General features: G+C 35.1%; 1 protein-coding gene across 6 annotated transcripts; it reads left to right on the top strand.

Moving 5' to 3' along the window:
* Nucleotides 1-396: 396 nt before the first annotated feature.
* LOC110095135 (DEAD-box ATP-dependent RNA helicase 22) lies at nucleotides 397-26889 on the top strand. Of its 6 annotated transcripts, none has more exons than XM_028691869.1 (9): nucleotides 397-521; nucleotides 3409-3690; nucleotides 3890-4012; nucleotides 4460-4902; nucleotides 7053-7380; nucleotides 16915-17067; nucleotides 17628-17679; nucleotides 25082-25150; nucleotides 26546-26889. In XM_028691869.1, the coding sequence occupies exons 2-8, from the start codon at nucleotides 3571-3573 to the stop codon at nucleotides 25120-25122; spliced, it is 1260 nt and encodes a 419-aa protein (XP_028547702.1). In that variant the 5' UTR covers nucleotides 397-521; nucleotides 3409-3570; the 3' UTR covers nucleotides 25123-25150; nucleotides 26546-26889. The 6 variants fall into 6 exon arrangements, with proteins under 6 accessions (XP_028547702.1, XP_028547701.1, XP_028547699.1 ...); XM_028691868.1 differs by having other exon boundaries at nucleotides 17628-17693; XM_028691866.1 differs by lacking the exon at nucleotides 26546-26889 and adding an exon at nucleotides 25640-26102 and having other exon boundaries at nucleotides 17628-17693.

Raw genomic sequence — 26889 nt, 5'->3', positions numbered from 1 at the left:
GTATAAAATCTGAAATTGATGATTTCTATAATGCCAGAAATAAAGAAATTTAACTCCAAATCTATTTGTTTTATACTAATAAATAAAATCCAAAGCTGCTAGCTCCATCGATGTCCTCTCACCGTCTACCTAGCCTCTCGCTCTCTTTATCTCTACTTCTCCTCTCTCGTCACTCTAGCCCAATCTCCAGTCCTCGAGCACAATCACAATACTACATGCATTCTCTTCGCCATGGTCTCCTCGCGCCGTCGCATCTTTCTCAACCTCCCGCAGCGGCTACTTCGGCCTCGCGGGCCCTCTTCGTATTCGGCCGCGCTGCTGCTTCACCTCTCCACGCAGATGCGTTTGCCACTGCATGGTGGCGACCCTTCTCCACTCAGCCTAAAGGCTGTCGAAGAGATGTGGAGGGCGAAGGAGGAAGCTTTTCGCCGAGGAAGTGTCTCCTGGAAGTCGCTGGGTATCTCTGACCACCTTATCCGAGCTCTCGCCGGCGTTTCCCTTCACAGGCCTCTGCCGTCCAGGTAACTCGCTCTTCTTCTCTAGCGTCTTTTGGGTTAGGGTATTCGTGTTGTTTTTTTTGGCTGCTTTTTATTGCACTTATAATGTTCGACTTATGCCTCCAACAGAATTGCAGTTCTTAGGGCTGTTTTAAACTTTTTAATGCCTGAATTTTGGTAGGCTTAAGGTTGCTGGGCACCTGAGCGTGATGTTACCATCTGATTTCAGCTTGAGTTGGTAGATTCGATTAAAGGGCAGAAATGCCCTTCCACAAAATGTATAAATAAGCCCTTATTCCGTTTATTCGATGCATTCTGGACAATTAAAGCAAAGATGAAATCCCCGGATGTAAAAGATTATAGGTTCAGTGTAAAAAATTGTCCATGGTGTTTTTTGGATACATATTAAGCCGCCTCTTGTAGGTGCCTGGTCCTTTATCCTTCCAGGAGAAGGACTGCTTCGACCACCTCCTCATCGGCTGGATCCAGGCTGCTCACAGATTCCAATTCTCCTAAAGTTTGAAACCAGACCGGACATAGAATCTGAAGAAGAGAGTTTTAGCGTTCGGTATGCGATTTAGGCCGATTGGGCGAAATCCAGCCAAAATACCTAAAATGCAAAATCAAATCTCACAGTAAATGAAAGTCGCGGTTGACGGAAATTCCCTCTTTTCGTGGTAAATCCCGGATTTTACGAAATCCTTTGTTCGGTGGATTACGGGATTTTGGCCGAAGAAGCGCGCGAAAGGGAGAAAGTTACCTTCACAGCAAGCGAGCTCCCGTTGTTGCTTTAGATAAAAAAAAATGTCGTAACTTCCAATCCAACAGGAAGGTAATGTCGTAGAAGGAGCAAAGTCGAACGGCGACGTTGAGAACTCCGTGAAAAATTAGGTGCAAGAAGGAACAAAGACGAACGAAATACAGAGGAAAAGTAAAACCTAGACACTTCTAATTGTTGGAATAATTAATTTAATTTAAATATTAATAATTAAGTGAAATTAATTAAATGATATTTAAATAATTGATAAATTTATAGTTAAATACTTAGTTATTTCAAAATAATTAATAGGATTAAATATATCTTAAAATAAAAATAATTATTATAAAATATTATAAATAATAATTAAATAATTATATAGTATTATAAGTTTTGTTATATTTTTATTTAAACTTTTCTGTCCGTGCTTTAATTATTCTTAATAATGTATGTTAACTCTTTTAACCGCCTTAAATTCCTATATTGAACAAGCCAAACATCACACATATGATTTAACTGGATTTATCATGAATGTTACCAAACAATTTTCAAGGATTTAAACCCCCTAGGATTTCGTAATCCGGATTTGGAGGATTTACAAAATCCTAACTTAAATAAAATCCTAGATTCTACCAAACAGACCCCCTTAAGGTTCAATGGTTCAAATGGGCTCAAACATAATGATATAATAAAATTAAAATTATTAAATAATATTTATATGATAATAATAAAATATAATAATTATTTATAATATAAGTTTGTAACTAAAAATACTTGGTTAAAAAATATTAGAAATGATACTGTCTTATTAGGTTTACATGAGAATTTGACTCTTAATAAGAACCATGGAGAAAAAAGATTCATGTTGCATAATCCACATAGTGGGATAAAGGCTCGATGTTATTGTTGTTGTTATTATTATTTTTTAAGTACGAATGATCTAACATGAATTTATATATTCAATTTTATGCTGTAAATTATATATATATATATATATATATATGTAGGTGTAAAATATAACATAAAGTAACAATTGTTTATATTAAATTTGTAAATTATATGTAAAATAATTTTAAGCTAAATGTAATTAAATTTAAAATTATTGAATATATTATTTGTGTATGAAATATGAATTGTATTTATTTTTTAGTCATAAATTTACATTATTGCATAATTATTATATCATTTAAATATTATTTTAATAATTTTAATATTTATTGCATCATTTAGTTTAACTTCAGTTGAACATCTACATCTTCCGATTCTATGTTTGGTCTGGTTTTCACAATCTTGTGTGAAATGATTGATTGGTGTTTCTTTGGCAAATGATTATTTTAGGAATTTAATACTTGTTTAAAACTAAAATATATTACTAAATTTAATATTTTATTCTAAATACAGTTTAAATAGTTCATGATTCAAAGGAACCAGGATCGATTTACCAGTTCTCAATTTGAATGGTTGTTTCGACCGGTTCATTCCGATTCAATGTATAATTAGCTTTTTAGATGGACTGAATTAATCATATGATTGGTCCACGTTCGAACCAGTCAAATCAGCTGGTTCGATTCGGCTTTTAAAATCTTGGTTCTCCTTGTTCTCCTTTTTCCCAGGAGAGGGACTGAGGGACCATCCCATCCATTTCTTCCTGCCATCTCAATATTGGTTCTCATACAAATGATTTCTCTAGTTTGTAAATCATAACTTTTATCAATAAAATTGTTTCAACCGGGCTAGGGACCATAAATTACTCAATGAAGCTCAAACATTTGATATTATATATTCACACCTAATTTTGTGAAGTACAAGATTGATTATTATAATATTAGTACACTATAAAATCAGTCAATATGTTCTCACCTTTTTTTTTTTCTGTTAAAAGAACTAGTAGTGTTTTTTTCTCTTCTGTTCATATTTCCTCCTACCTACCATGAAACCATTTGAAAGTCTCCAATTCTTTTTCTTTTTTAATACTAGGTGCAGGTGGATCCCCTTCTTTTTCTAAAATGTCTCATTTTTTTTTTGCATATCTTGCTCTCAATTCTTTTAGTATTTACCTTCTTGCGATAAAGATCACCCATGTTTTTCATGCTTTTCCCCATTCCTATATTATATGAATGGGTCTTAATTAACACACCACCCTGGGCTTTGCAGGCTTCGTCCATACCACACATACTAACAGGAAGTGATGTTATAGTTGCCGCAGAAACCGGTAGTGGCAAGACACATAGCTACCTGGTTCCTTTGATTCACAACTTATGCGGTGATTGTAATCTTGAAACTAGCAATTCTAAAGAAATTACTGAACCTCACAGAATGTCTTTGGTCCTTTGCCCAAATGTGATGCTTTGTGAGCAAGTAGTTCAGATGGCAGACTGTCTTGTAAGTGATTCTGGTAAACCACTCCTGAAAGTTGCTGCTGTATGCGGGCAGCGAGTAAGTTCAACTGCTTAAGCCTTTATCTTTTAAAGTGATTATTTGATTATGATAATCTGTAATAATTTGTTTGATCACAGATCTTGTTGGAATTTTGCTCGTTATGTTTTTAGACTTTATTTGATGGATGAATTGCAAGCTTGATTTTTTTTTTTAATTTGGTTAAACTACACTTCTAATAACTGTGACTTGATTATAGGGATGGCCTGTAGCTGCGCCCGATATCCTAGTATCCACCCCAGCTTCTCTTTTGAACTATCTTTTTGCATTTGACCCGGATGAAAGGCGCCGTGATAGTTTCTTGCGCAATATAAAAGTTGTGGTAATCGTTTCTCTTGATTACATTTTCTTTGAAAAAAGTTGGGGATTTGGTTGCATGTTTAGTTCTGTTTTGACTTTTGATTTGTCTTGCCTTTTTTACTGTCAACCTTCTGCAACCTCCATATGCATGGACTGCATAGTTTACGGTGTGAAATAATTTGCCTTTGAGAGAAATTATTAGGTTCGGACACCGGACAGGGAGAATCATCTGGATTTCTCTCTGTTTACAGTAAAAGCATAGTCAAAACGCGGTTACTGTAGCAGCTGCGCTTTGACTGTAGACAGAGAAATCCAGATGATTCTCTCTGTCCGGTGTCCGCACCTAATAATTTTCCCTACTTTGAAGACCTGTAACTTCTTTTGTTCATTATATATGAATTCTTCAGTGCTGCTTATATAGCAGTTCTGCAGGACAATAAACATCTTACTATTTGTCTTGTGGTCACAGGTATTTGATGAGGCAGATTTACTTCTTTGCGGAAGCTTTCAAAACCAAATTATCCGAATATTAAATATGTTACGTTTTGATGAGAAGCTGTTGTCTCAGATGCAAAGCTCAGAAAAGCATCTTTTGAAGGATGCGAGTAAAAAACATGAAATGAAGTTTGGATCTGAAGATGAAGAACAGCTGCATCTTGCTAGCGACCAGGATGATGAAAGTGAAAATGATGTACTTGATCTTGAAAGTTCCATAACCAGTGTCAGTAAAATTCAGTCTCCAGCTAAGGACTGGCGGAGAGTTAGAAAAGTTTATGCGCGCAGTAAGCAGTATATCTTTATCGCTGCCACCCTTCCTGTAAATGGTAAGAAAACTGCTGGTGGAGTGTTGAAAAGAATGTTTCCATATGCCATTTGGGTCAGTGGGAATTTTCTTCATAAACACAATCCTAGGTCTGTGGTATTTATCTGGTCATACTTAATTGATTTCAATGACTTCCTGATTTTGCTTTTACGTGAGTTTTCTTTATTCTTTTAATGCATTCAAATGTTCATTCTATTATGACTATGATCACACAGATTATCGAGAATATGTTGCAAATCATGCTTGCTATTAACATACCATTTATAGGTGTTTCTGGTTAAATCTACTCCAAAAAGTATTCGAGTGCTTGCACTCATTTTATTTATTCTTTTCTATTTTTGTTTACTAACTTTATGCAGCTGTCTCATGGCGGATGATCTGACCAAAATGCAGCTAGATTTACATTTTCAGATCATTTATTTTTGCGATCTTAAGTGCTCTTCTTGGATATCTATTTTGAGTGATTTGGTTTGCGGCCTCCCTAAATAAAATTTGTGCCATATTGACAGGCCATTTGGGTCGATTAAAATTTGGAATATATAATGTTGGGTCATAGATCCTTACCCTAGGCTGAGCCTATACGGACATTTATTTTTCCTGGTTGAAGCCGATCAATAAGGATTTTGAGTTTTCGACTTGCCCGTAGAGAGCATCTGGTAGGAATCTGTGTGGAAAAGTGGATGATTTTGTATAAAATACCCAAGCACAGTTATAGTTCTGATTTTGACAAGCTAGTTGGGCCCATTTGCAGGTCTAGTTCTCCAATGTTGTGCCAAAGTCATCATGTATTTGCATTTTCTAGCTGCTAGATATTGGTTATTTCTGTTGATATTCCTTTTATCACTAAAATAAGTTATGCCCGCTTTAAATTTTTTAAAATTAAGATACTTTTTTTTTCTTTGAAAGAGGTGTGAAAGAGCAATGAAATGGTTCTGATAAACCTCTAGATTGACATTCACCAACAACAGAAACTTTAAGCCTTTATCCCTCTAGATTGACATATTGGGTAGAAATATCTTCGAGGCTATATACATCTCTTAATGACCAAAACAAGACTACCAAACAGTTTGACCCCTTGGCAAATCATAGCTATTCCCACTTTGCGCCTTATAAAGATTTTTTCATGTAACAAGGCATGTCTACTTAAATGTGATTTGGAGTAAATGGATTGTCTTGTGTGATATGACAATATTACTTCAGGGTTGCAGATCATCTATTTAAGTCTTGAAGCATCCATCAAAAGTCCTTAAGAAATATTTTATTGAGATACCATGCCATTTGACTGTATATGCTCATGTTATATTTGTATAAATTGTGTAGTATGTAAAACATTTTGATCTCTACTTTCTGAGGCCCTACTAAAGTTGTATTGTATGGATTATATAATTACGTTTATAAAATTGAATACATGGAGTGTAACTTTAGTAGTTTGAGATCTATTGGTGGGATTGTAATAATGGGTGATCAAGTCATTGAAAAGAGTGCACATTTTAGATAAATTAGGACTATTGTTCAGAGCAATGGTGAAATAAATGCGGATATTATTTGTAGAATTCAAGTTAGATAGTTGAAGTGAAAGAATGTATTGGACCTATTTTGTGATAGAAAAATACCCCTCAAACTTAATGAAAAATTTTATAAGATGGTGAGATTTGCAATACTTTAGGCGCATAATATTGGGCATTAAAAGTGAAGAATAAAATTAAGTTAAGTGTTGCAGAGATGAGAATTTTCAGGTGGATGAGTGGCTTTTTTTTTCACTTAGAGATAGAATGCGAAACAAGTATATACGTGAAAAGGTTGGAGTATCTCCAATAGCAGATATGATTAGAGAGAGTCTTATTAGATGGATTGGTCACATAAACTGCCATGTTTCTGATGACCCTGTTATGAGAGTAGATGTATTAGAGTCAGCCTATGTTAAGAAAGATTTAGATCAACCTAAAAAGAGTTATTGGAAAGTATTAAAAATGACATTTTTTTTTTGTTATATTTAAATAAGAATTTGACCCTTAATAGGACATAATAGAGAAAAAAGATTCATATAGCCGACTTCACATAGTGGGATAAATGCTTGTTATGTTTGTTTACAAAACAAGCGATACTTCTCTAATAACTTAGTAGGAGTATCATCATCCTTTGATTCTTTGAATTCTTGTGCTAGAATTCTTACATGTTCAACTAATTTGATGTTGCCAAATGTTGTATCATTTTCCGTCCTTTTTTTTTCCTCCTGTAGATTGGAACAAAGATGGATAGAAGTTACTACTGATACTCAGGTAGATGCTCTTCTGAAGGCCGTAAGATCCTGTTATGGGAAAAAACATGGAAGCTTCAATGATGATGTTTGTCGGACCATGGTGTTCACTAATACAGTTGCTGCTGCTGAGTCGGTTGCTAAAATATTTCGTATGGCTGAAATCAAATGTTCTTCTTACCACAGTGAGAGTTCCCTTGAGGAGCGAACCAATAATTTGATAGATTTTCGGGAAAATGGTGGGGTGCTTGTTTGCACGGATGCTGCAGCTCGTGGTCTGGACATACCGAATGTTTCACATGTTATTCAGGTAATTGATTCCTTAATAATGTGCCATGAACTCCAATAAACACCAAACCTGACCGAGAGTATTGATTTCTTGCCAAAATGGAGTAGGTATGCATACATTAGATCATTTAATGGTTCACTCGTTCTGTGATGATTTTATTTAATAGAAGTTACTGCCAAAAATGTTGGTTCCTTAAAATCTCATGGCTTGTAATATGCAAAGGAGTATCCAGTGCATGTGGCTCACATTTATGTGGGTTTTCTTTGATTTATGCAGTCTGTCTACACTACACTTGAGCACACTAGATGTGGCCTAATTGTTGCTCCAGATCAACCCTTTAAGCAAGATATACTTTCTAGAGATTTAATAACGGTTTAAATTTTAAAAGCTTAGATCAAGTAATGCGATCAGATAGATTACCTTTGTAAATTAACATTCTAGAAGTTGAAAACTAATACATTTAGTACAAGAAATGATTAACTGATGCCACTTGGTTATATCTAAACAATGATTTGGTGATATTATTATTATTTTTTGCAAAGATTGTAAGGTTGTTCCAAGATGAACTGTGGAAACATGTTAAACATCAGCATGCTATTTTGGATCTGAAAATTGTTCAATCCAAATACACATAATAGGTTACAAACAAGATGGAACAACCAACAATTATAAAAGTCTACTAAAGAAGAATGAATAAAAATATGCCACATGACAACAATATTGTTTTGGCAACATAAATAATATGGGTTCACATGTATTATAAAACAGTAGTCTAATTTTTTTATTTTAGGTATATCGAGTCTGTAGTAATTTGTTGGTCTACCCAAACATTAAAAATATCTCTCTAGTTGTAAACAAAAGGATTATGAAATAGAATTTCTAGTTTCCCCTTTCTTCTCATACTCTTCTCTTTCTTTGGGAGTTCACACCTACTATAAAGGTGCCTAATCTAGTTGATCCTTCAAGAAGCCTATCAAAGGTGCTCTTGTTGCACAAACCTAACTTTCCCCCTCTTCTTCCTTATGATCAGCTTTCCTCCTTCCAGCTAGCCCCTATCACAACCTTCAGCAAAAATCCTCCATCTTCCACTTTGCTGTGTTATGTGTGGAATATGATTGTGTTAATCAATCTTGTTATTTTGTTGTCTTGGGCCTTAAATCTTGTCGTGCACCCTAGGGGGTGCAGGGGTTTACCCCCAGCTTGGGTTCGGGTGATTTGCAAACAGAATGTTTTTCTTCCGTACAACGCCCAAGCGTTGTGTACCCGAGCGCCCCCCTCCCCCTTGCACTGTATTCTCGAGCGCCCTAGTGCTGAACGTTAGAGAGCAGAGCATCACAACGGTCGAGATATGGTGTCGCAGGGGATCAAGATAAAGACCGAGTACTACAACGCTGAGTGTTTGAGCGTTGCAGCATTATAAACAGAAACTAAGCGTCGTAGCCCCAAACTGGCGCCACAACGCTGCGAGATGGACTCGATAGTTTTCTTTCTCATTTTCTGAGGGGTTGTGTCCCTTAGAGTCATTTTACTTGGCTTTCTCTTGTATTTTTAGTTAGGGCAAGTGTGAGAACAGTGCATGTGAGAAGAGAAACAAGGAGAGAGTGAGAGAGAAGAGAGATATGTACTTATTTCTCCTAATCTTCATAGTGGATATCTTGGTGTGGTGTGGCTCCATGAGTTTTTTTCCCTATTTTGAGTTTTTCCACGTTAAATCCCGATGTCCTTTACTTTTCCGTTGTTTTTACTTTCTTGCTTGTTTCGTCATCGTGGTGTTTACTCCTTATCTCTTCCCAACAACTGGTATCATAGCGAGGTTCTTCATATTGAGTGGGAGTAATGGCGGATGAAGCAAGGTACAAGATTGAAAAGTTCAATGGTTCAAACTTCACATTCTAGAGGATACAAATTAAAATTTGTTGTATCAGAAGAAGTTGTATTTACCATTGGAAGGAATCACCAAGAAGACATATTTTATGACTATGAGGAATGAGAGGTTCTTGACTAAACTACACTATGTTTGATACGACTTTCACTTTCCTCATATATTGCATTCATCATTGTAAATGAGAAGACTACAGTTGATCTTATGGCTGCAGTGACTAAGATGCTGGAGAAGCCATTGGTCTTAAACAAAGTGTTCTTAATGAAGCATTTATTCAATATGAAGATGTTGGACAACTCCATAATGGCAGAACACCTGAATAATCTGAATATTGTGATGAATCAATTGTAAAACCCGAAAGTTACGATCGTAGGTCGTCGCACGCATTTCGATGCGTCGAGCCTGAACTTAAGTGAAAAATCAAAGTTAACAGAATTCGACGAAAATAATTTTATAAAATTATACGCAAAATTCTGATAATTTTGATGTATAGATTTTGTAGTTAATTTCAAGTATTTTGGAAGTAAAAATGTTTGAAGTTTCTTAATACCGAAAATATCCCTATTAAGTATTGAATCGCATATGTTAGTGAGGGTAGTATGGTATATTGGCAATAACTATTTTCCTAAATAGAGGAAACCGGCCCTTCCCCCTTTCATTTCACGCCTAACCAAGCGGAACAAGCGGACAAGTGGCCGGCGGACGGACGGCTAGGGCTCGGTGACGGGCTCTCTGGTGGTGATTTTTCGGTGAAGAATTTAGTTCAAATCGAAGAGGGCGACGAGGGGAATCTAAATGTATGATTCGTTTGAAATGAATCCCTCTCTATCTTAAGATTTTTTAAGATGAAATTTCTAGGGTTTTTCTAGAAAATGCATTTTCTTTTAATTTTCTTTACGAAATTGGTAGGTAATGATTAAGAGAGATGATTTAACAAAATAATCGAAGTTTTGGAGAAATTTTTGGAAAACGAAAAATTAGGGTTTTTTACTAAAACTTAATTTCTATAAAGTGCTTTTACAAAAGTTGTTTATAAAAGCATTAGGAATGATTTTATGACAAAAAAATTTGATTTTTGGTGAAAAATATCATTTTTTGTAATTTCCTAATTTATTAAATCCGAAAATAATTAACCTAATTATTAAATTAGGTTTAGGAGAGAGTTTGATGTGATAATAAGACAAAACTAATAAAAAATAGAGTCAAAATGTAGGATTTTTTATAAATCCAAAAATGCTAATTATATTTAAATAAATTAAGTATTTTGTTATGTGATTTGGATCTTATGTGCAATATTAGGTATTTACTGTTTAGATAAACGACAAGTGTCGGAGCGACGTCGTACGTCGTAGAATTCTATTTTGAAGTCGTTAAGGTAGGTATTTATACCTCATTTAAATTCATAAGTGCTTATATTTTTATGCTTAAATGAAGTTTTATGTGTTTATTTTACTTTTAATTCATGCTTTATATTCAATTATTTAAATAATATCCTGCGATTTCATATTTCTATATTATGCATTAATTGGAAAGCATATATATGAAAGCATATGAAGCATAAGAAAAACACTTGAGCATGAAAATATATGAAGCTTAAGAAGAACAATTGAGCATGATTGAATGATTTAAATTAAATAATGATTTCATTTGCATGTTGATCCGAAAGTGTCAAACAAATAGTGATGGGGTTCTACGAAGCCAAATGGTAAATAAGCTTGCAAAAACTAAATGGTAATGGGGTTCTTCAGAATCAAATGATAAAGGAAATGACCAAAATTTGACTATGTATATGATCAATACAAACACTGGTACTTCCAGGACGGATGTATACATTTAACAGAAACATATTTGCATTTGATTTGCATATGAAAATTGTGAAAGTAAAGAATGAAAGAATGGAACGTTAAAGAAAGGAAAATGAAAGTATGATTGAAAATTTAAATGTTATGATCTGCAAAATGATATGAATTGATTTCATTTATAAAAGTTTTTGTTATATGTTACTTATGAAATTAATTGAGTTATGAATTACCTGTTAAGCGAGTAAACTCATCCTACGTTTGAAAATATTTTTCAGGAGAAATAATGAAGAAGTAATGGCTAGGAGACGACATTATACTTACCGTCGTAGAGGACCTCGTGAAGAATAAAGGTTTTTATGTTTTATGTTTTATGTTGAGTCTTTGATTTGTATCTGTGTAGTTTGTGGGAGCTTATGTAACTGTTGATGATTTTAGTTTTTAGTAGTTGTGTGAGAAGAAACAATTTGGGACAATTATGGTATTGATGTTTTGTTAGTAGCTCTTTCTTATTTGATGAGTTAAGGATATTCATATTTTGTTATAAAATGTTAATATGAAATGATTATGTTTATGTTATAATGTTTTTCGTACGATTGTCTGCTCCCGCCTCGTTAATTCGGGTTAGCCGGGTCGGGTCGTGACACAATTGTGTTTAGTTGGCATCAATTTTGATGATGAGGTGAGGGCATTGTTGTTGTTATTTTCATTGCCAGAAAGCTGGGATGAGCTTGTTACTGCTATGAGTAACTCTTCGAGAAGTTCAAAGTTGAACTTTGAGGAAATTATGCGGTTATTGCTTAATGAAAGGTTCGCAGGAGGGCGAACGGTGAATTGTGAATTTTTAAATTATGATTTGAATGTGTAGCAAGAGGAAGGGATTTAAAGAGAAGTCCAAATAGAGGGAGATCTAAATCCAAGAGAGGAAAGTCTACTTCAGGTAGAGGGAAAGTTGTGTGTTGGAGCTATCAAAAGAAGGATCACTTGAAGGACTGTACAATTTCAAAGAAGGGAACTGGTGGAGGTCAAGACAAAAATCATTATGCAAATATATCTACAGAAGAATGTCAGCGAGATTCTATGATTTTATCTATGGACAATTTTGAATTTGGGTGATAGATTCAGGTGCTTCTTTTCATGCAAGTCCTAACAAAGAGGCATTCAAGAACTATACTCAATGTGATTTGATTAAAATGTATCTCGGGGATAACAAGCCCTGCAACATTATTGGACAAGGAGATGTTGATATCAGGATGTCGGATGGTTCAATTTGGAGACTCAAGAATGTTAGTCACGTTCCTTGTCTGAAGTGGAGTTTAGTTTCTGCGAGTCAGCTTATAAACTCAGGCCATGTGACATCATTGGTGACAAAAGGGGCTATGGTTATTGCTCGTGGCAGTATTGAAGGCACCATTTATGTTATCAATAGAAGAGCATATTCTATTGTAGTAGATTCAGATGTTGATGGAGGGCTTTGGCATCGAAGGCTTGGCCATATGAGTAAGAAATGTATGCATCCACTTCTTACTAAAGGAAAGCTTCATGGTTTAAAATCTATATATTTAGATTTTTGTAAAGACTGTGTATATGACAAGCAATATAGGGTGAGTTTTTCAAATATTGGTTCAAAGGTCAAGTCAAAGAAGTTTTAGTTAGTGCATACTGATGTATGGGGTCTTACTCTAGTTACTTCAATAGGAGGATCTTTGTATTTTGTCACATTTATTGATAATCATAGTAGGAAAGTATGGATGTACTTTTTAAAACTTAAGTCAAATGTGTTTGATGTTTTCAAGAAGTGGAAGGCCATGGTTGAGCTTGAGACTGGTCTGAAGCTCAAGTGTCTCATATCAGATAATGATGACGAGTATCATGATAAGGAGTTCAAGGGGTATTGTGATTTGAATGGAATCAAGCATGAGTTCACTATTCTAAGAACACCGCAGCATAATAGTGTTGCAGAGCGCATGAATAGAACTATCCCTAAGCATGCTTGAAGCATGAGGTTACTTGCAGGTCTACCCAAATTGTTTTGGGCGGAGGCAGTGAATTATCCATTTTATTTGATCAATCGTGGTCCTTCAATTCCTCTGAATGAGGGATTACCTGAGGAAGCCTAGAATGGAAAGGAGGTTAGTATATCTCACCTCAAAGTTTTTTGTTGTTTATCCTATGTTCATATAGATGAAAGATCTATGAGTAAGATTGATCCAAAATCAATTAAGTGTACATCCAATGAATATGGCTTAGTTGAATTTGGCTACAAATTTTGGGATTATCATAATCAGAAGTTCATTAGGAGCATGGATGTCAAATTCAATGAAAGTGAAATGTATGGGGTTAAAAATGAGACTCATGAAGATTCTTGCAAATATGTTGAAATTGAGGATGATGATAATCAAGAAGATAAAATTGATAAAGCATAAAGAGTACCCCAAACTCCTGTTACTGAAATAAGGAGATCAAACAGAATCTCAAGGCCAGTACAAAGGTATTATCGTCCCTTGTACTATATATTGCTGATAGATAGTGATGAATCAAAGTGCTATAATGAAGCCATTTCATAGGGATGTGGAGGAGATTGTGTTTAGGTGTGAGATATGTCAGAGAAGTAAGTACATGGCTATGGCTCTAGAGGGATTACTTCAACCCATAGCTCTTTCATACAGAGTATGGGAGGAGGTCATCATGGATTTCATAGATGAGCAACCTCGATCTGAGGGGTTTACAATGATTCTAGTGGTGGTTGACAGGTTAAAAAAATAAGCTCATTTCATTCCCTTACGACACCCTTACACGATTGTGACAGTGGCAACAACATTTAGTAGAGGGTGGTCAAATTATATGGGGTCCCTGACTCGATAGTTTTTGATCGGGATAAGTTGTTCCTCAGCTATTTTTGGAGAGTTATTCAAATTGCATGGCACAGTTCTAAAAAGGATCACCACTTACCACCCTCAGACAGATAGACAAACAGAGGTAGTGAATAGGGGTTTGGAGATTTACCTGCGGTGTTTCGCTTCAAAGACACCTCGGCTGTGAGTCAAGTGGCTAGCATGGGCAGAGTACTGATACAACAGTTTATATAATTTGAGCTCCCATATGACTCCTTTCAAAGTGTTATATGAAAGAGACCCTCCACACTTGGTGTATTTTGGGCAGAGGAGTATAGCAGTCTCTTCAGTATATCAGTATTTGGAGGAAAGAGATAGGGTGTTGGAGGAATTGAAGAGGCACCTATTGAAGAAGCAGACAGATGGACACCAGAAGGATATCTAGTTCAAAGTGAGGGAGAGGGTGTTCTTAAATTTGTATCCCCACAGATAGAGGACGGTCGCCAACATGAGGAATGAGAAGCTGGCCTTAAGTTACTTGGCTAATATGAGGTATTGGAGAGGCTTGGAGCAGTGGCGTACTGCTTGTGATTGCCACCTACCACTACTATACATCTACCCAACTAAAGAGAGTCATTGGGGATCATGCAGCTAGCTCAGAGTTACATGTGACATTGACAAAGAATTTAGAGGTGTTAGTAGAACCACTGAAGTTGAGAGGGTTCTAACAAGGAGACGAAGGGACCAGGAGGTTTTAATAAAATGGAAGAACTTACCAGACTATGATGCCTCCTAGGAGCCATATGAGAGGTTTGAGCATCAATTTTCATCTTTTCACCTTGATGACAAGGTGATTCTTTCAGAGGAAGGTATATTTAGACCGGTCCAGCCGGCCTAGCACTAGGGCCGGCCTATAGTGTATTCCAGTTGGATCAAGCAAGTTGTAGGCCCCCTTGTGGGGCCCATAATATGAATGCAAATTTAAAAAAGGAGGGGGCGGTTTAGGAGGGAATTAATTTGAGAGGGGCTATTTAGTAATTATCATTATATTAATATTATCTAAATAGGGGGGAAAGTGTTAGGGTTAGGGTTATGTTATGTGTTGGCTGAATTTTATTTTATCTTTGGTTGCTTGGACTCTAGCTGCCGGACTCTAGCCGCCGGCTAGAGATTGGGAGAGCCAGATTTTCCTCTCGAATTGAAGATCCATGGTATCTTGTTTGTTTTCTTCTATCTTTCATCAATTATCAAGTTTGCTTAGTGTTTTGCCTCCAAATTTCTCTCAATTTCTGCTTTTATATTGCTGAAATTCCAAATTTCAGCCAAGATCTTTTAATTTCTGAAAGTATTCCTATAAGTATGCCATCAAATTTCATCATGATGAATCTAGTTTGATCGGAAAAAGCTTGCCTGGTCTCCCTAGTTGTAAACTTAATTTTGTTTGAATTTTAAATTCTTTTGCTATCAATTAAGGTTACTCATTACTTCAAATGGATTCTAATAATGCCTTCCTCTACATTGACCTTGCTGAAGCTGACCTTGCTGAAGCTATTTATATAGAGTAATCTTCTAGGCTTGTTGAGGTCAACCTTCATATTAACACAATAGATCACATCTTCATCAGCGTCACATCCTCAAGGTCTATTATCTCGGTTGTCTATTAGCAATATTCTTCTCACAGGGAGTGATCAAGAAGAGTTAACTATGGTAAAAAAACTACTTCAAAATAATTTTTTTGACCAAGGAGCTGGATAGTACCAAATACTTTTTAGCATTAAATTTATCCACAACAAAGTAGAATCTGGGTTAGTGCTAAGGCATAGCACAAGACTGTGGCACTCTACACATGATATGATTCGGGTTAAAACACTTCCAGAGGAATTTTATTTTTAGATTACATAACTTATTGTCTTATATTGTGATAATCATGTGGCTGTCTATATTACCAATACTTAAGTATTTTATGAAAAAACCAAACACATTAAGGTTGACTATCACTTTATTTGTGATGTGCTATTAAAAAAATTATTAGTCATGTTTCAAATCAGAGTAGTTTGCAGATATACTTCAATGCTTTGAGCCCATTTTAGTTGCAGAATTATGGAACAAACTAAACTTTACTGATATATATGCTTTAGCTTGAGTTGGAGTGTTAACGTTATCATTTATCCAAGAAAATTATTCATAAAATGGCTAGTGGTCCTCTGTGATATAATATTATTTCTTCTATTATAAGTAGGAGTCCTTCCTTCCAACTGACTAAAGACCAAACCTTTTTCTCTCAACAATTACAATGAAAATTTCAAAAATTTAATAGTAAAACCTCAGTTCAAGGATCAATTGACATGCTAGAATTCTTCTAGAATGTCATATTTTTGCTACCCTCAATTTAATGATGTTATATAGCTTTAAAAAAAATAAAGCTAACTTCTTGCACTATTATTTCAGCGTAGTAAAAATCTGAACTATACTTCATGGAGTAACAGTTGCAGCAGCTGCAAAAATCCAAGAAGCATAAAAAATGATCATTATTTGAAAGATCTTATATGAGAAGACGAAGCCAGAAATAAAGAGTAAATTTGTGGGAGGAGAAAATACCCAGGAAAAAAATAAGGATTTGGAAGAGAGTCATTTTAGACGTGGAACAAGACCAATGGGCTAGCCTGATACACTTCATTTTCCGTAGTTTCGTTTCCATTTTGTTTTTTAATATGAAGTACGATAAAGAGGGTTGCACAATTTAAGTACAAATGATATTTGCTAGTTGCTGTTAAGGAATATGAATATCTAGAACTGTAATAGATGAGAAATTGCATACCATAAAACATAAATTCTGTCCTTTCTTTCTCCTTAAGAAGCCATTGGCACTAGCATGAGGTATTCTCATTGTAATGTAGATTAATCGAGCTTCATGATTTGCATTTCACATGCAAATTGAAAGTCTTGTTTTATTTTTTGTTCCTCGACAAGAATAACGTCTTGCATATTTGGTTTTGAAATAATGTCATTTTGCTCATATTTTTTTACTTTGAAAATTTAGGCTGAGTTTGCAAGCTCTGCTGTAGACTTTTTACACAGAATTGGTCGAACAGCTAGAGCTGGTCAATCTGGGATTGTCACGAGCTTATATACATATTCAAATAAAGATCTTGTAGCTTCTGTGCATCTGGCGGTGGAAACAGGCCAGCCTGTGGTAATCTTTCATTACATATACTTTTTAAATCGTCCAAGAATTGATCCCTACCATACTAATATGTAGTTACTGAATCAGTATTGTTACTATCTAGCAATTATATTTAAGTCGCTTTATGAGGCTTCGTTTGGGGCGGCTTTTTTACTGCTTCTTAAAGCAGTTTTTTTGTACAAAAATTATAATTTTTCTGCTAGAAAATTATTTTAAGAAGCAGTAAAAATGCCGTCCCAAACTAAGCTTAAGTAGGCTTAGTGTTTGTTTGGGGTGATGGACTGTGCATAGTGGTGCACTTTCTGCTGTTGGGGGCCGCATTTGATGTCTCTGTGGCCAGTCACTTTCCTGCCAAACTTCTGCAGATTAGCCGCAGAAAAAAAAGTAACATAATTTCTGTAAAGTTACTGCCACCGCTCCAAACAAACTCTCAGCCGCACATTCCAAGCGCTCTGAAGCATGAAACAAAGATTAAAAGCGCAGCTTTACTGCCCTCCATGTTGCTTTACTGCGTCTACTTGGAACAATCTTCTAATAGGTAGAGCTTTTCTTTTTTCAATGCTTTTCAGGAGAATGCATTTAGCCGGAAAAGGAGCTTCAGGAATAAGATAAAGAAAAGAGGTATGCTTCTCAAGGAAAGAATGCTGATCACGTATGGATGTCACACCTAATAAAAAGGACTATATCGGGTTTAGGACTAAAGAACTTTCTAGATATGAAGATTCAAATGCTCTTAACTAGCTACCTAATCATTTAATTGACTGCTTTAATATTTATTCAGGCAACACTTACACATAAATTATCATCATCATCATTACATGTTTCGACCTTTTACTTATTTCAACAAAGGCCTTAGGATGTAAGACAAACATGCGAAGAGTTGCTTTGGAATTGTGACAAATAAGATAGAATTAGTACATTGCTAATTAGTAACTCATGCTTCAATCAAGTTAAATTCTTAGAACTTTCTATTGGAAGATTAAGTAATGGTAATCCGGTACAAGAGGTTAGCAAGACAATTGCAATAACAACAAAATTTAAATAGTAGTTCTAATAGCAACTAAACAAGAATCCAAAGCGTAACATCAAGACATGGTCACTTAGAGTTCCTACTCACTCAATCACTCTTAGGCTTAGCGGTTGAAGATGAAGCATACGATGAGAGAAACTGCCACTAGAAAGATAGTACCGAAGGTCTTTGTTGATGGAGAGGTAGCCACGGACGGAGAAGGGGTAGATCTCCCAACGAGAAGCCAAGGCGTCTTGGGTTTTTGGAGGTCGATCGTTTCCTCTAAGCAGTAGAGGATGCGCTTAATGTATCTTTCCACAGTCTCGTCGTATTCCCAATCAGGATCGTAGAAAGGAGAGAGAATAATGTCGATCTCCCCACGATCTTTGTAGTTGAAACCGTGATCAACCTTGGGATCGGCCATTCATCATACGCATGAGGAGGGGACACAAGAAGGAGGAAGAAGGAGAGAGATGGTGGTGGGGAGGGAAACCGGGGGCTTGAGTAGGAGGGAGAGGGGCCGGCGGCTTGAAGAGGGGAGAGGGGCTAAGGTTTGAAAGAAGATTTTAGTAAATATGAAATAAATTTCAGATTTAATTAGATTTGGAAGGAATCAAATTGAAAATCAAATTCAAATTCAATTAGGATTGAAGCCTCAATAGGAAAGACAATGGGAGAGCCCATTAATGGGGCCGGTGGGTTCAAGAGAAGCGAGAGGGAGTTGTGGGAGCAATTTGTGAGCTTCCAAATCAGCACATAGGAATTAGGAAAGTTATTATGAAATCCACCTCAATTTGAATTTCAAATCAATTTGGATTTAAGTACTTTCCTAATTAGGATTTGCAAATAAGGAAAGTTGAAATTTGAATTTCAAATTTCAAATTTCAAATTGTGGTAATTACTTTCCTTTCTATTGGAACTAAATTAAGAGGGGAGTTATGATGATTGAAATCATCATAATGAGGGAATTCATTGGGTGGGCCAGCGATGGGTTTGGGCTTGGGTGGGGACGGGTGGTGGAGCCGGTGGGTTTGGGCTTGGGTTGGTGGGGTTAAGTTGACGGTGGGCTTGGGGAGGTGGAATTATGTGGTGAGCTTGGACGGTGGTGGGGGTTATGAAGGCCGACGGGTGGGAAGGAGGAAAGAGGTGGAGAAGACGAAGATAAATGAAAAACCACGAGTTGAGGACTCTTCCAACGACTGGTGGGCCTTGCACTTGCTCACTTTGAGCTCTCTCCCTTCTCTCTAGCTCTCATGCAAGATGAAGAAAAGCAAATAAAATTTCATTAAAACATTCATCATCCTTTTACAACACAATGGGCCACTATATATATGCCTCTCAACATGAAAAGAAAAGTACAAACATGTCCTCCGGGCTACAATGACAAGATATTCCCCATAAGGGTAAAAGCAGAAAAATAACAAAAACTAAATAAAACATCATGCATACAACTAGATAAAACATAAAGCGTCAAAAGTAAATACACTGAATCGTAGCTGTCGATCTACGATTTCGTCGCCGGTACATGTGTCTGAATCTCTGAGCGTTGTCCTCATCGCCTCATTATCATTTACAATAAGCGTATATGTTAATTGAAAATTATGTTGTATTTTATTTAGTTAATTCTAGTAAAGATGTGTGTTTTAGTTGATGTTATGTAGGAGTTGTAGTAGCTCAAACTCTTAACTATTGATATATTGTCCACTTTAACCTAAGGGACTCACGGTTTTGTCCTGTTAATATAACTTCCTATGAGGTCACCCATCTCAAGATTTCTCCAAGATGAGCACACTTAACTGCGGAGTTTCTTATGAAATTCCAACAATTACACTAAAAGGCGCCTAGATGTTTAAGAGTTTAGCTTCTTTTTATTTAAGGGGTTTCACAATTTCCCCTACTTAAGTAACTGATGTCCTTGTCATTATCTTTATTCTAAAATTATCTACCAGACATATAGAATTCTTGAGGTGGCCCCTACAAGTTCAAGTGATCACTTCCGCCTTGTAACACTTTCTCCCATACAGGGTTCAAGAGGTGACTCCCATGATGTAGCACTTTGTCTTGTATAACACTTATTTTCCAGCTTTTGGTTGGTGTATTGCTTTGATATCATTTTGTAATCTCCCAAACTCTTAGCTATAAAGATATTGTCCGCTTTGGTCTAAAGGCCTCACGATTTTGTTCTGTTAGTGTTACTCTCAAGAGATTATCTATCCCAGGATTTCTTCGGATGAGCACGCATAACTGCTAAATTTCTTAATAAAATTTCAATCATTACTCCAAAAGGCGTTTCAATGTTTAAGACTTTAATTTCTTTTCACTTAAGGGTTTTCACAGGAATGTCTAAGGAAACAAAACAAAATTTGCAAAATTTAGAACAAGTGTTGCAGCGCCACCACTATTAGTGCCGTAGCGTCTTCGACGCCCTGACTCCGATTTTGAACATTACAGTGCCTGAGTCTCAGGAAAATTTCTCTGAAGTCAGTTTTCCAGCGGATCAAAGGATAGCATCGCAATGTTGAAAGTGAATATTACAGTATTAGAGTCTCAGGAAAATTGCAAATAATTCAACGCTGGAGCCCCAAACTATGAATCACTGCAACGCTGGAAAGCACAATCAAGCGTCGCAATGCTAATCTTTTGTAGTGTCGCTACAGAATAGTTAAGGAAAAAAAGCGTTGCCCTGATTCTACCAAAAGTCGCATCGGTTTAGTCAACAACTGCACCGGGTCACCTGCAGAGCAATGTAAGCATCATTGAGGCGCTAGGTCATATTCAAGGGCATCAAAATGGGTCTTCAGACCCGAACTCGACTCGCAACCAGCTGACCCAATCCGATTAGGAAAATAGGTCGGGAATTCGAACTTTGGGTCATCCCGAAATGACCCGCCTACCTTTTTTTCTTAATTTTTTGAAATTTTTGCTATTTTAGATTTAAGGCTTTAACATACAATGAAAATCTCGTATACAATTTAATTGCATATTGCAACCACAACCACAACCACAACCACAACATTGTATTGTTGATTAATTGTATATTGCATAAAGAAAGCATAATATACTGACAAAAACATAAGCCAACAATTCACAGATCATGGTTCCAACAATTCATGGTTTTTATGATTTTGACCTAAATGATTGCTACAACAAAGAGCTAAAGAGGCAAAGACTAATAGAGCATAATATATTAACCCTAAACCCTAAAACAAAAAAATCATAATACTAAAAAATTCCTAAATAGACGAAACCCTAAATTCAAAAAACACTAAATTCAGAAAACCCTTGAATGATTGAAATAGGCAAAGTGATAGTGAAATTTGGATACGAATAACTACTAAACCGACGACGACAAGAATGGAGGCTGCGAGATATAGCCTGTAGGCACGACCCGACGACGATGAGAGTCAAGAGGAAGTGAGTAAGAGCGACAACCATCCAAAACCCTAAACGGGCACTCGATAACTTGAGAACGAGAGTCGAGAGAGAACTGATAGCGACTAAACGAGTGAACGAGCGAACAACCCAAACCATGCATCACAGATTTATACGTAGGGTTTAATTAAATTTGGTTTGAAGTTGGGTTTTAGTCGGGTTCTCGGGTCAACCCGACCCGATTTTAAATCCGGTCAAGTTATTAAACCCGAACTCGACCTGTTTGATAAACGGGTGACCCGAACCCGGCCTTTTTCGGGTTGGGTTTAGGTCAGTTTTCGGGTCGAGTCAAGTTTTGACATGCTTAGTTATATTCAAACCTGCAGCCCTACCTTGTGCACTACGAGGCTCGAGTCCATTTTTGTATTAAGTATAAATAGTTTTTCTGTCTTTTTTTTGTGGGAGATTTTTAGAGAAATCTAGAGGAGAGTCTGATAGAGACCAGAGAATAGTGAGATACATCTTCTGGAGTGGTCGGTCAATATTATAGTGAGCAACAAATCAATTGTAGAGGAAAGGAGTGCGGATATCAAAATTGTAAGGGGAAATTCACTTTGAAAAGGGTCCATCCGCGGGATCTGTTTGAGATTCTTCATTTCGGGTGATGTTTTCTTCATCTTCTCTACTTGTACTTTCTTTCTTGAGCAAGTAATAGAATTTGTGGTGTTCAATTTTTATTCAATGGCCGGCTAAACTCATAATTTTGAATTGATGCTGTGAAAACCTTTCTAATTCCTAATGTAGACTTGTGTTTAGCGTATGAATGGGTTTTTTTAATAACACTCACTCTTCATTTAATTTATGCAATAACCATGTATAAAATTAACATATGGTGTGATACATTGTCTCGGCAGAGGAATGCTGGAACAATTAGGATAATTGAGATGGAATGCTTGCATCCTTATTCCTTAGATATATGATATTTCGTATTCTTAGGTCTATGAAGATTTAATAATTATAGGAAGTCCAATATCCTTATAAGCTCGATAGAGATCTGAGGATGGATATGCTCTAATTTATATTTTGACTGTGAATCAGAACATATGCATCTTTAGATGTGTTTTGGACTGGTGACAGTGAATACCCTAAGTTTTCTTAAGCAGACTCCTCTATATTAGAGATAGAGATTACCGATGATTACATTTTGTTGGATAAATACCGTAGTTTGAGTAGATGGTACTAGAACATTTATGTGTAGCACAATATTTCCTCGTGTGATCGACACTTTCTCATATACTTATTATTTGATCGACATGTGCACTTGCATTTATTGGAATTATATTCAAGCAAACAAATTAAACAAAGCCCCCTATCAATACGTCAATGTACCTTAGTTTGAATTTCCTTTGCTATCATGTTAATAATCTACAATCGTATACATACTTATTGGTGATACTTGAAGAAAATCTACTATGATAAAAAATTTATTGGTTAGTTGACAATTAATTTTAATTGTAATCAATGTTCCATCCTATAACTTTTTGATATCATCAACATGCCTATGATGTATACTTTTTTTATCCTAATGCGCTCCAAATGAATTACCATGATACTCAATTATATGCTTTCTTAATATTACCACAAATAATCTTTTTTTCCTTCTATATTTTTTCATTAATTACCGTTGAATAAAGTTTGTTCATAATGGACTTTCCTAGCATAAATTCAAATTGATTCTTCCATTTTGTTATCCAATATCATTTTTCATTACTCTACCAAAACTTGCATGAATGACAAGCTTAAATCTCTAAGTACTACAATTCTGAACATTTCCTTTATTTTTTTCATATTGGTTCGTAAATGTATGCTTTCCTATCATATGCATACTGGTAGTCTATGATATTTCATTGTTAATATTTGTTAATTAAATAACTCTAATGATAAATCTGCAAATCTTATTGTTATTTGATCTTTTCAAATTTTTTACTTTCATGCATTTTCCTTAAAATCAACTCTATATTTTTTAAGATTACTTTATAATATACCTCATCATTTTTACTAGGCTCCTTAACAATGGATTGTTTATTAGAACTCTTGATTGTTTCTCAAGGTAAAACTTTTATGATAATAAAATCTTAGTTAGAGATGATAAAATCAAATAAAAATGAAATTAAGAAAATAATACATATATATATATATATATATATATATATCTTTTAATTGAACAAGTCATATGAATTCACTTTAAGTTTGGCTGAGCTATATAATTCTAATTTTATTTTATTTAGAACACATTTAAGATTAAAAATTTATTATGTTTGAAGCTCGTGGTATTTATCTTGAGACAATTGTCTCTTTTATTCAAATGTGTTCAATGTTGCTTGGTCAATGTTTTCCTAAATCACTCTAAAATCATTGCATAAGATTTATTTTTTTCGTCAAGTCTATGGATGATTTTGTCACTTCACTTTTAAAAGAAGTTATGTGATATTTGTTTTTAAGTAGTTGTTAACTGTTATATTGTCATATACTACTGATGAATCAAGCATAACATCTATTGTCACATTTTTTATCTCAAATTTCACACCATGAAGCTTCTCATGGCTATATCTATTAGAACTTAGTACATCTACAACCGAACTTGAAACAATTGTTTGTTGTTCGCTGTCATCTCCACTCGAACTTAAATTTCAGCCTCATTTTCGTGACGTGAACAGTTGCACTGATCACAAACGGTTTTTTTTTTTTAATTTAGAAAATCATTCTAAAATGATTAAAGAAAGAGATGAGAAAGAATATGTACCGAATATTTTTTTTTTAATGTTAAGATATAGAGTTTAGTTGGAGCTGACTTACTATTTAATATGATTGTTATTGTATTTTGAAATAAAAGATGAATTTTTCCATTAGAGATGCCCTTATATTTCTATTTAAGTTCCTAACAATAATTATCCTTTCTTTACCCAATATAGATTATCATAATTTGTCCTTTTTTTCATCAAGAATTGACTATATTTATAGTGTCTTTATTTATAATCAGTTTAATATCAAAATCTTTTTGCTAACTATGTTTGTGTCATCAATTTTATTTTTCAATTCTGTGTACGTTATTAAACCTATGCCATTTTCTTAGCCATTTATACTATTGCCTTCTTGATGCCCAAGTGAATGAGTGGTTGACACCTACCGTTGTTTGTCCGGGTGGTGAAGAGTCAGCTAGGTAAAGCCTAGGTCCCTGATTCAAATCCCTTGGGAAGTAGTGAAAGTCTTAAGTGTTGTCCTGTGTAATTTGGTGTGGGTTGCATGTTAGGTTAACCGGAATTTTCACTGACTTAAGGCAATGCTTTCTCATTAAAAGAAAAAAAAAAGTGATTGACGGGATGAGAAACAGTAAATAAAATGTCAGATGTAGTCTATATGATTTAATCAATTAACTAGGCCTGTCATAGTTAAATCAGAGCTTCAGATATATTAAATGTCCCATAAATATTTCCAAGCATTCTGTATTCCATTCATCACCAAATCTGTCCTGTAAATAAAATTTCTTGGAAATGGTGTTTCGATTAGCATTTATTATTTCTCTGAAAATTCATTGATCTCATTGTCAGTATTAACTATTTCAATTTATTTTTTACCCCACAGGACGCAGCAGGGCTGAAGAGACATTCAGAGTATCAGCATAAGGCTGGTTTGATTGGGACTCCTTATCATGTAAGTGGTTGAGAAGAGTTAAAAAAAAAAAAATACAAGCAGTTTCACTCCATTTTTAGCAAATTTTTGTAAGTAAAAGTAAAAAAATGAAGTTTAAGCTTTTTCTTAACCAAATACGGGTTGTCTTTGCAACAATTTTCTAAAAAACCAATAAACAATGCTAGAAATTATCCTGTGCGGATGTCGTACGCAGCCCAACGTCCGGAGGTGAATCAAGTGCAACTACGTCGGCAATACCAAGCTGCGGTACTGAGCTATACCGACCCGTACCAAGCCACGGTACCGAGCGAAGAGGTGATGTGACACATTCTGGTTGGTCTCCGGACGGACGCCGAGATGACGTTCGGCGTCCGCACAGAATAATTTTCCAACAATACAGATTGGGCCATAAAATTTTCAAATCTAGATCATCAAACAATCTTTAAAACATAGAATTAACTCTCATTATCCACAGTAGAGTGCATGTTTGTGAAATCCTGATCAAATCAGGTGGTTGAATCGGTGCTCAAATCGGTTCAATTGGATGACAAAACTGATTTGCAGCTTTGCGAAGTGCCAAAATTAACCAGTAAAAATTGGCAGTCAAATCTCTCAATTCTTAAGTTGGAAGCGTTTGATCGATGTGATTTAAAATTCTATAGCAGAGACAGTTGAAATTTAATATTTTTTATGACATGTTTCATCTTTATGTATTATGTATTATCATTATTATAAATATTATGGTATTTAAATAATTTAATTTAATTTCATGATTTGCATTATCATAGTCGAACTCTTTCTTAGATCTTGGTTAAATTTTTGAACCTTGGATTTTTCTTCCACCCGCTTAATATCAAGATCCTGGTAGATTGGATTGTTGAAATTTGAGAATTTTATTCTCTAATTACTAACGACAACAGCAACATCAAGCTTTTATCCTACTATGTGGGTTGGTTATATGAATTATTTTCCTCTATTGTATAATGTTAAGAGTCAAATTCAACATGATAATTAGACATAAAAATTTTGCTTTCAAATTACCATGATAATTAAATATAATCCGAGTCCTAAACAAGGCTTAGGCTTTGTTTGAGACAACTTTGTTGCTTTCTAAAATGGTTTTTTTGTACAAAAATTTCTTGAATTAAAAATTTTTGTATTAAAAATCAGTTTTATAAAGTAGCAAAAAAATTGTCCCAAACAAAGTTTTAGTCTAAAGCCAAAACTAAGGCTTTGGTTGAGAAAGCTTTCATATTGCTTTATAAAGCAACTTTTTAATAATTATTTTTGTTTAAAAGATCATTGTACAAAAAAATTGTTTTAATCAGCACTAAGAAAGTTGTCCCAAACGAAGTTTTAGACAACTTGCACTGTACTATTTCAGATTTTTACTACTAACAAAAATTGTTTTTTCAGATTTGATACTTCACCAGGAGAGAGAGCTGCAGCTTCAGCATCTCAGAATTTCTCCTCTTGGTGATAAAACAGTCTCATTTTATTGTCATTGAAAGGTAAAATTTACGCTGAGATAAATGTAGATCATCGGTGCTTGAGGAAGATAGATGTCAAGTTCAGCAAGTAGAAAGCTGTCGAGTGTACTTCAACATATGTGATCGCTATGGAGCTTTTGAGATATGATTATTCAGGCTCTGTTGAGGTAGAAAATGAAAGTATATAAAATTTTTTTTGTAATATTAACCTATGTTGCAGAGAAGAGTTGATAAGAATTTGATAGAAAAAGATTTCTCAGGTTGTTTTTA

The sequence above is a fragment of the Dendrobium catenatum genome, unplaced genomic scaffold, assembly GCF_001605985.2.
Source record: "Dendrobium catenatum unplaced genomic scaffold, ASM160598v2 original_scaffold_76759, whole genome shotgun sequence".
In the NCBI taxonomy this organism is placed as follows: domain Eukaryota; kingdom Viridiplantae; phylum Streptophyta; class Magnoliopsida; order Asparagales; family Orchidaceae; genus Dendrobium; species Dendrobium catenatum.
This window is presented reverse-complemented; position numbering and strand designations above follow the sequence as displayed.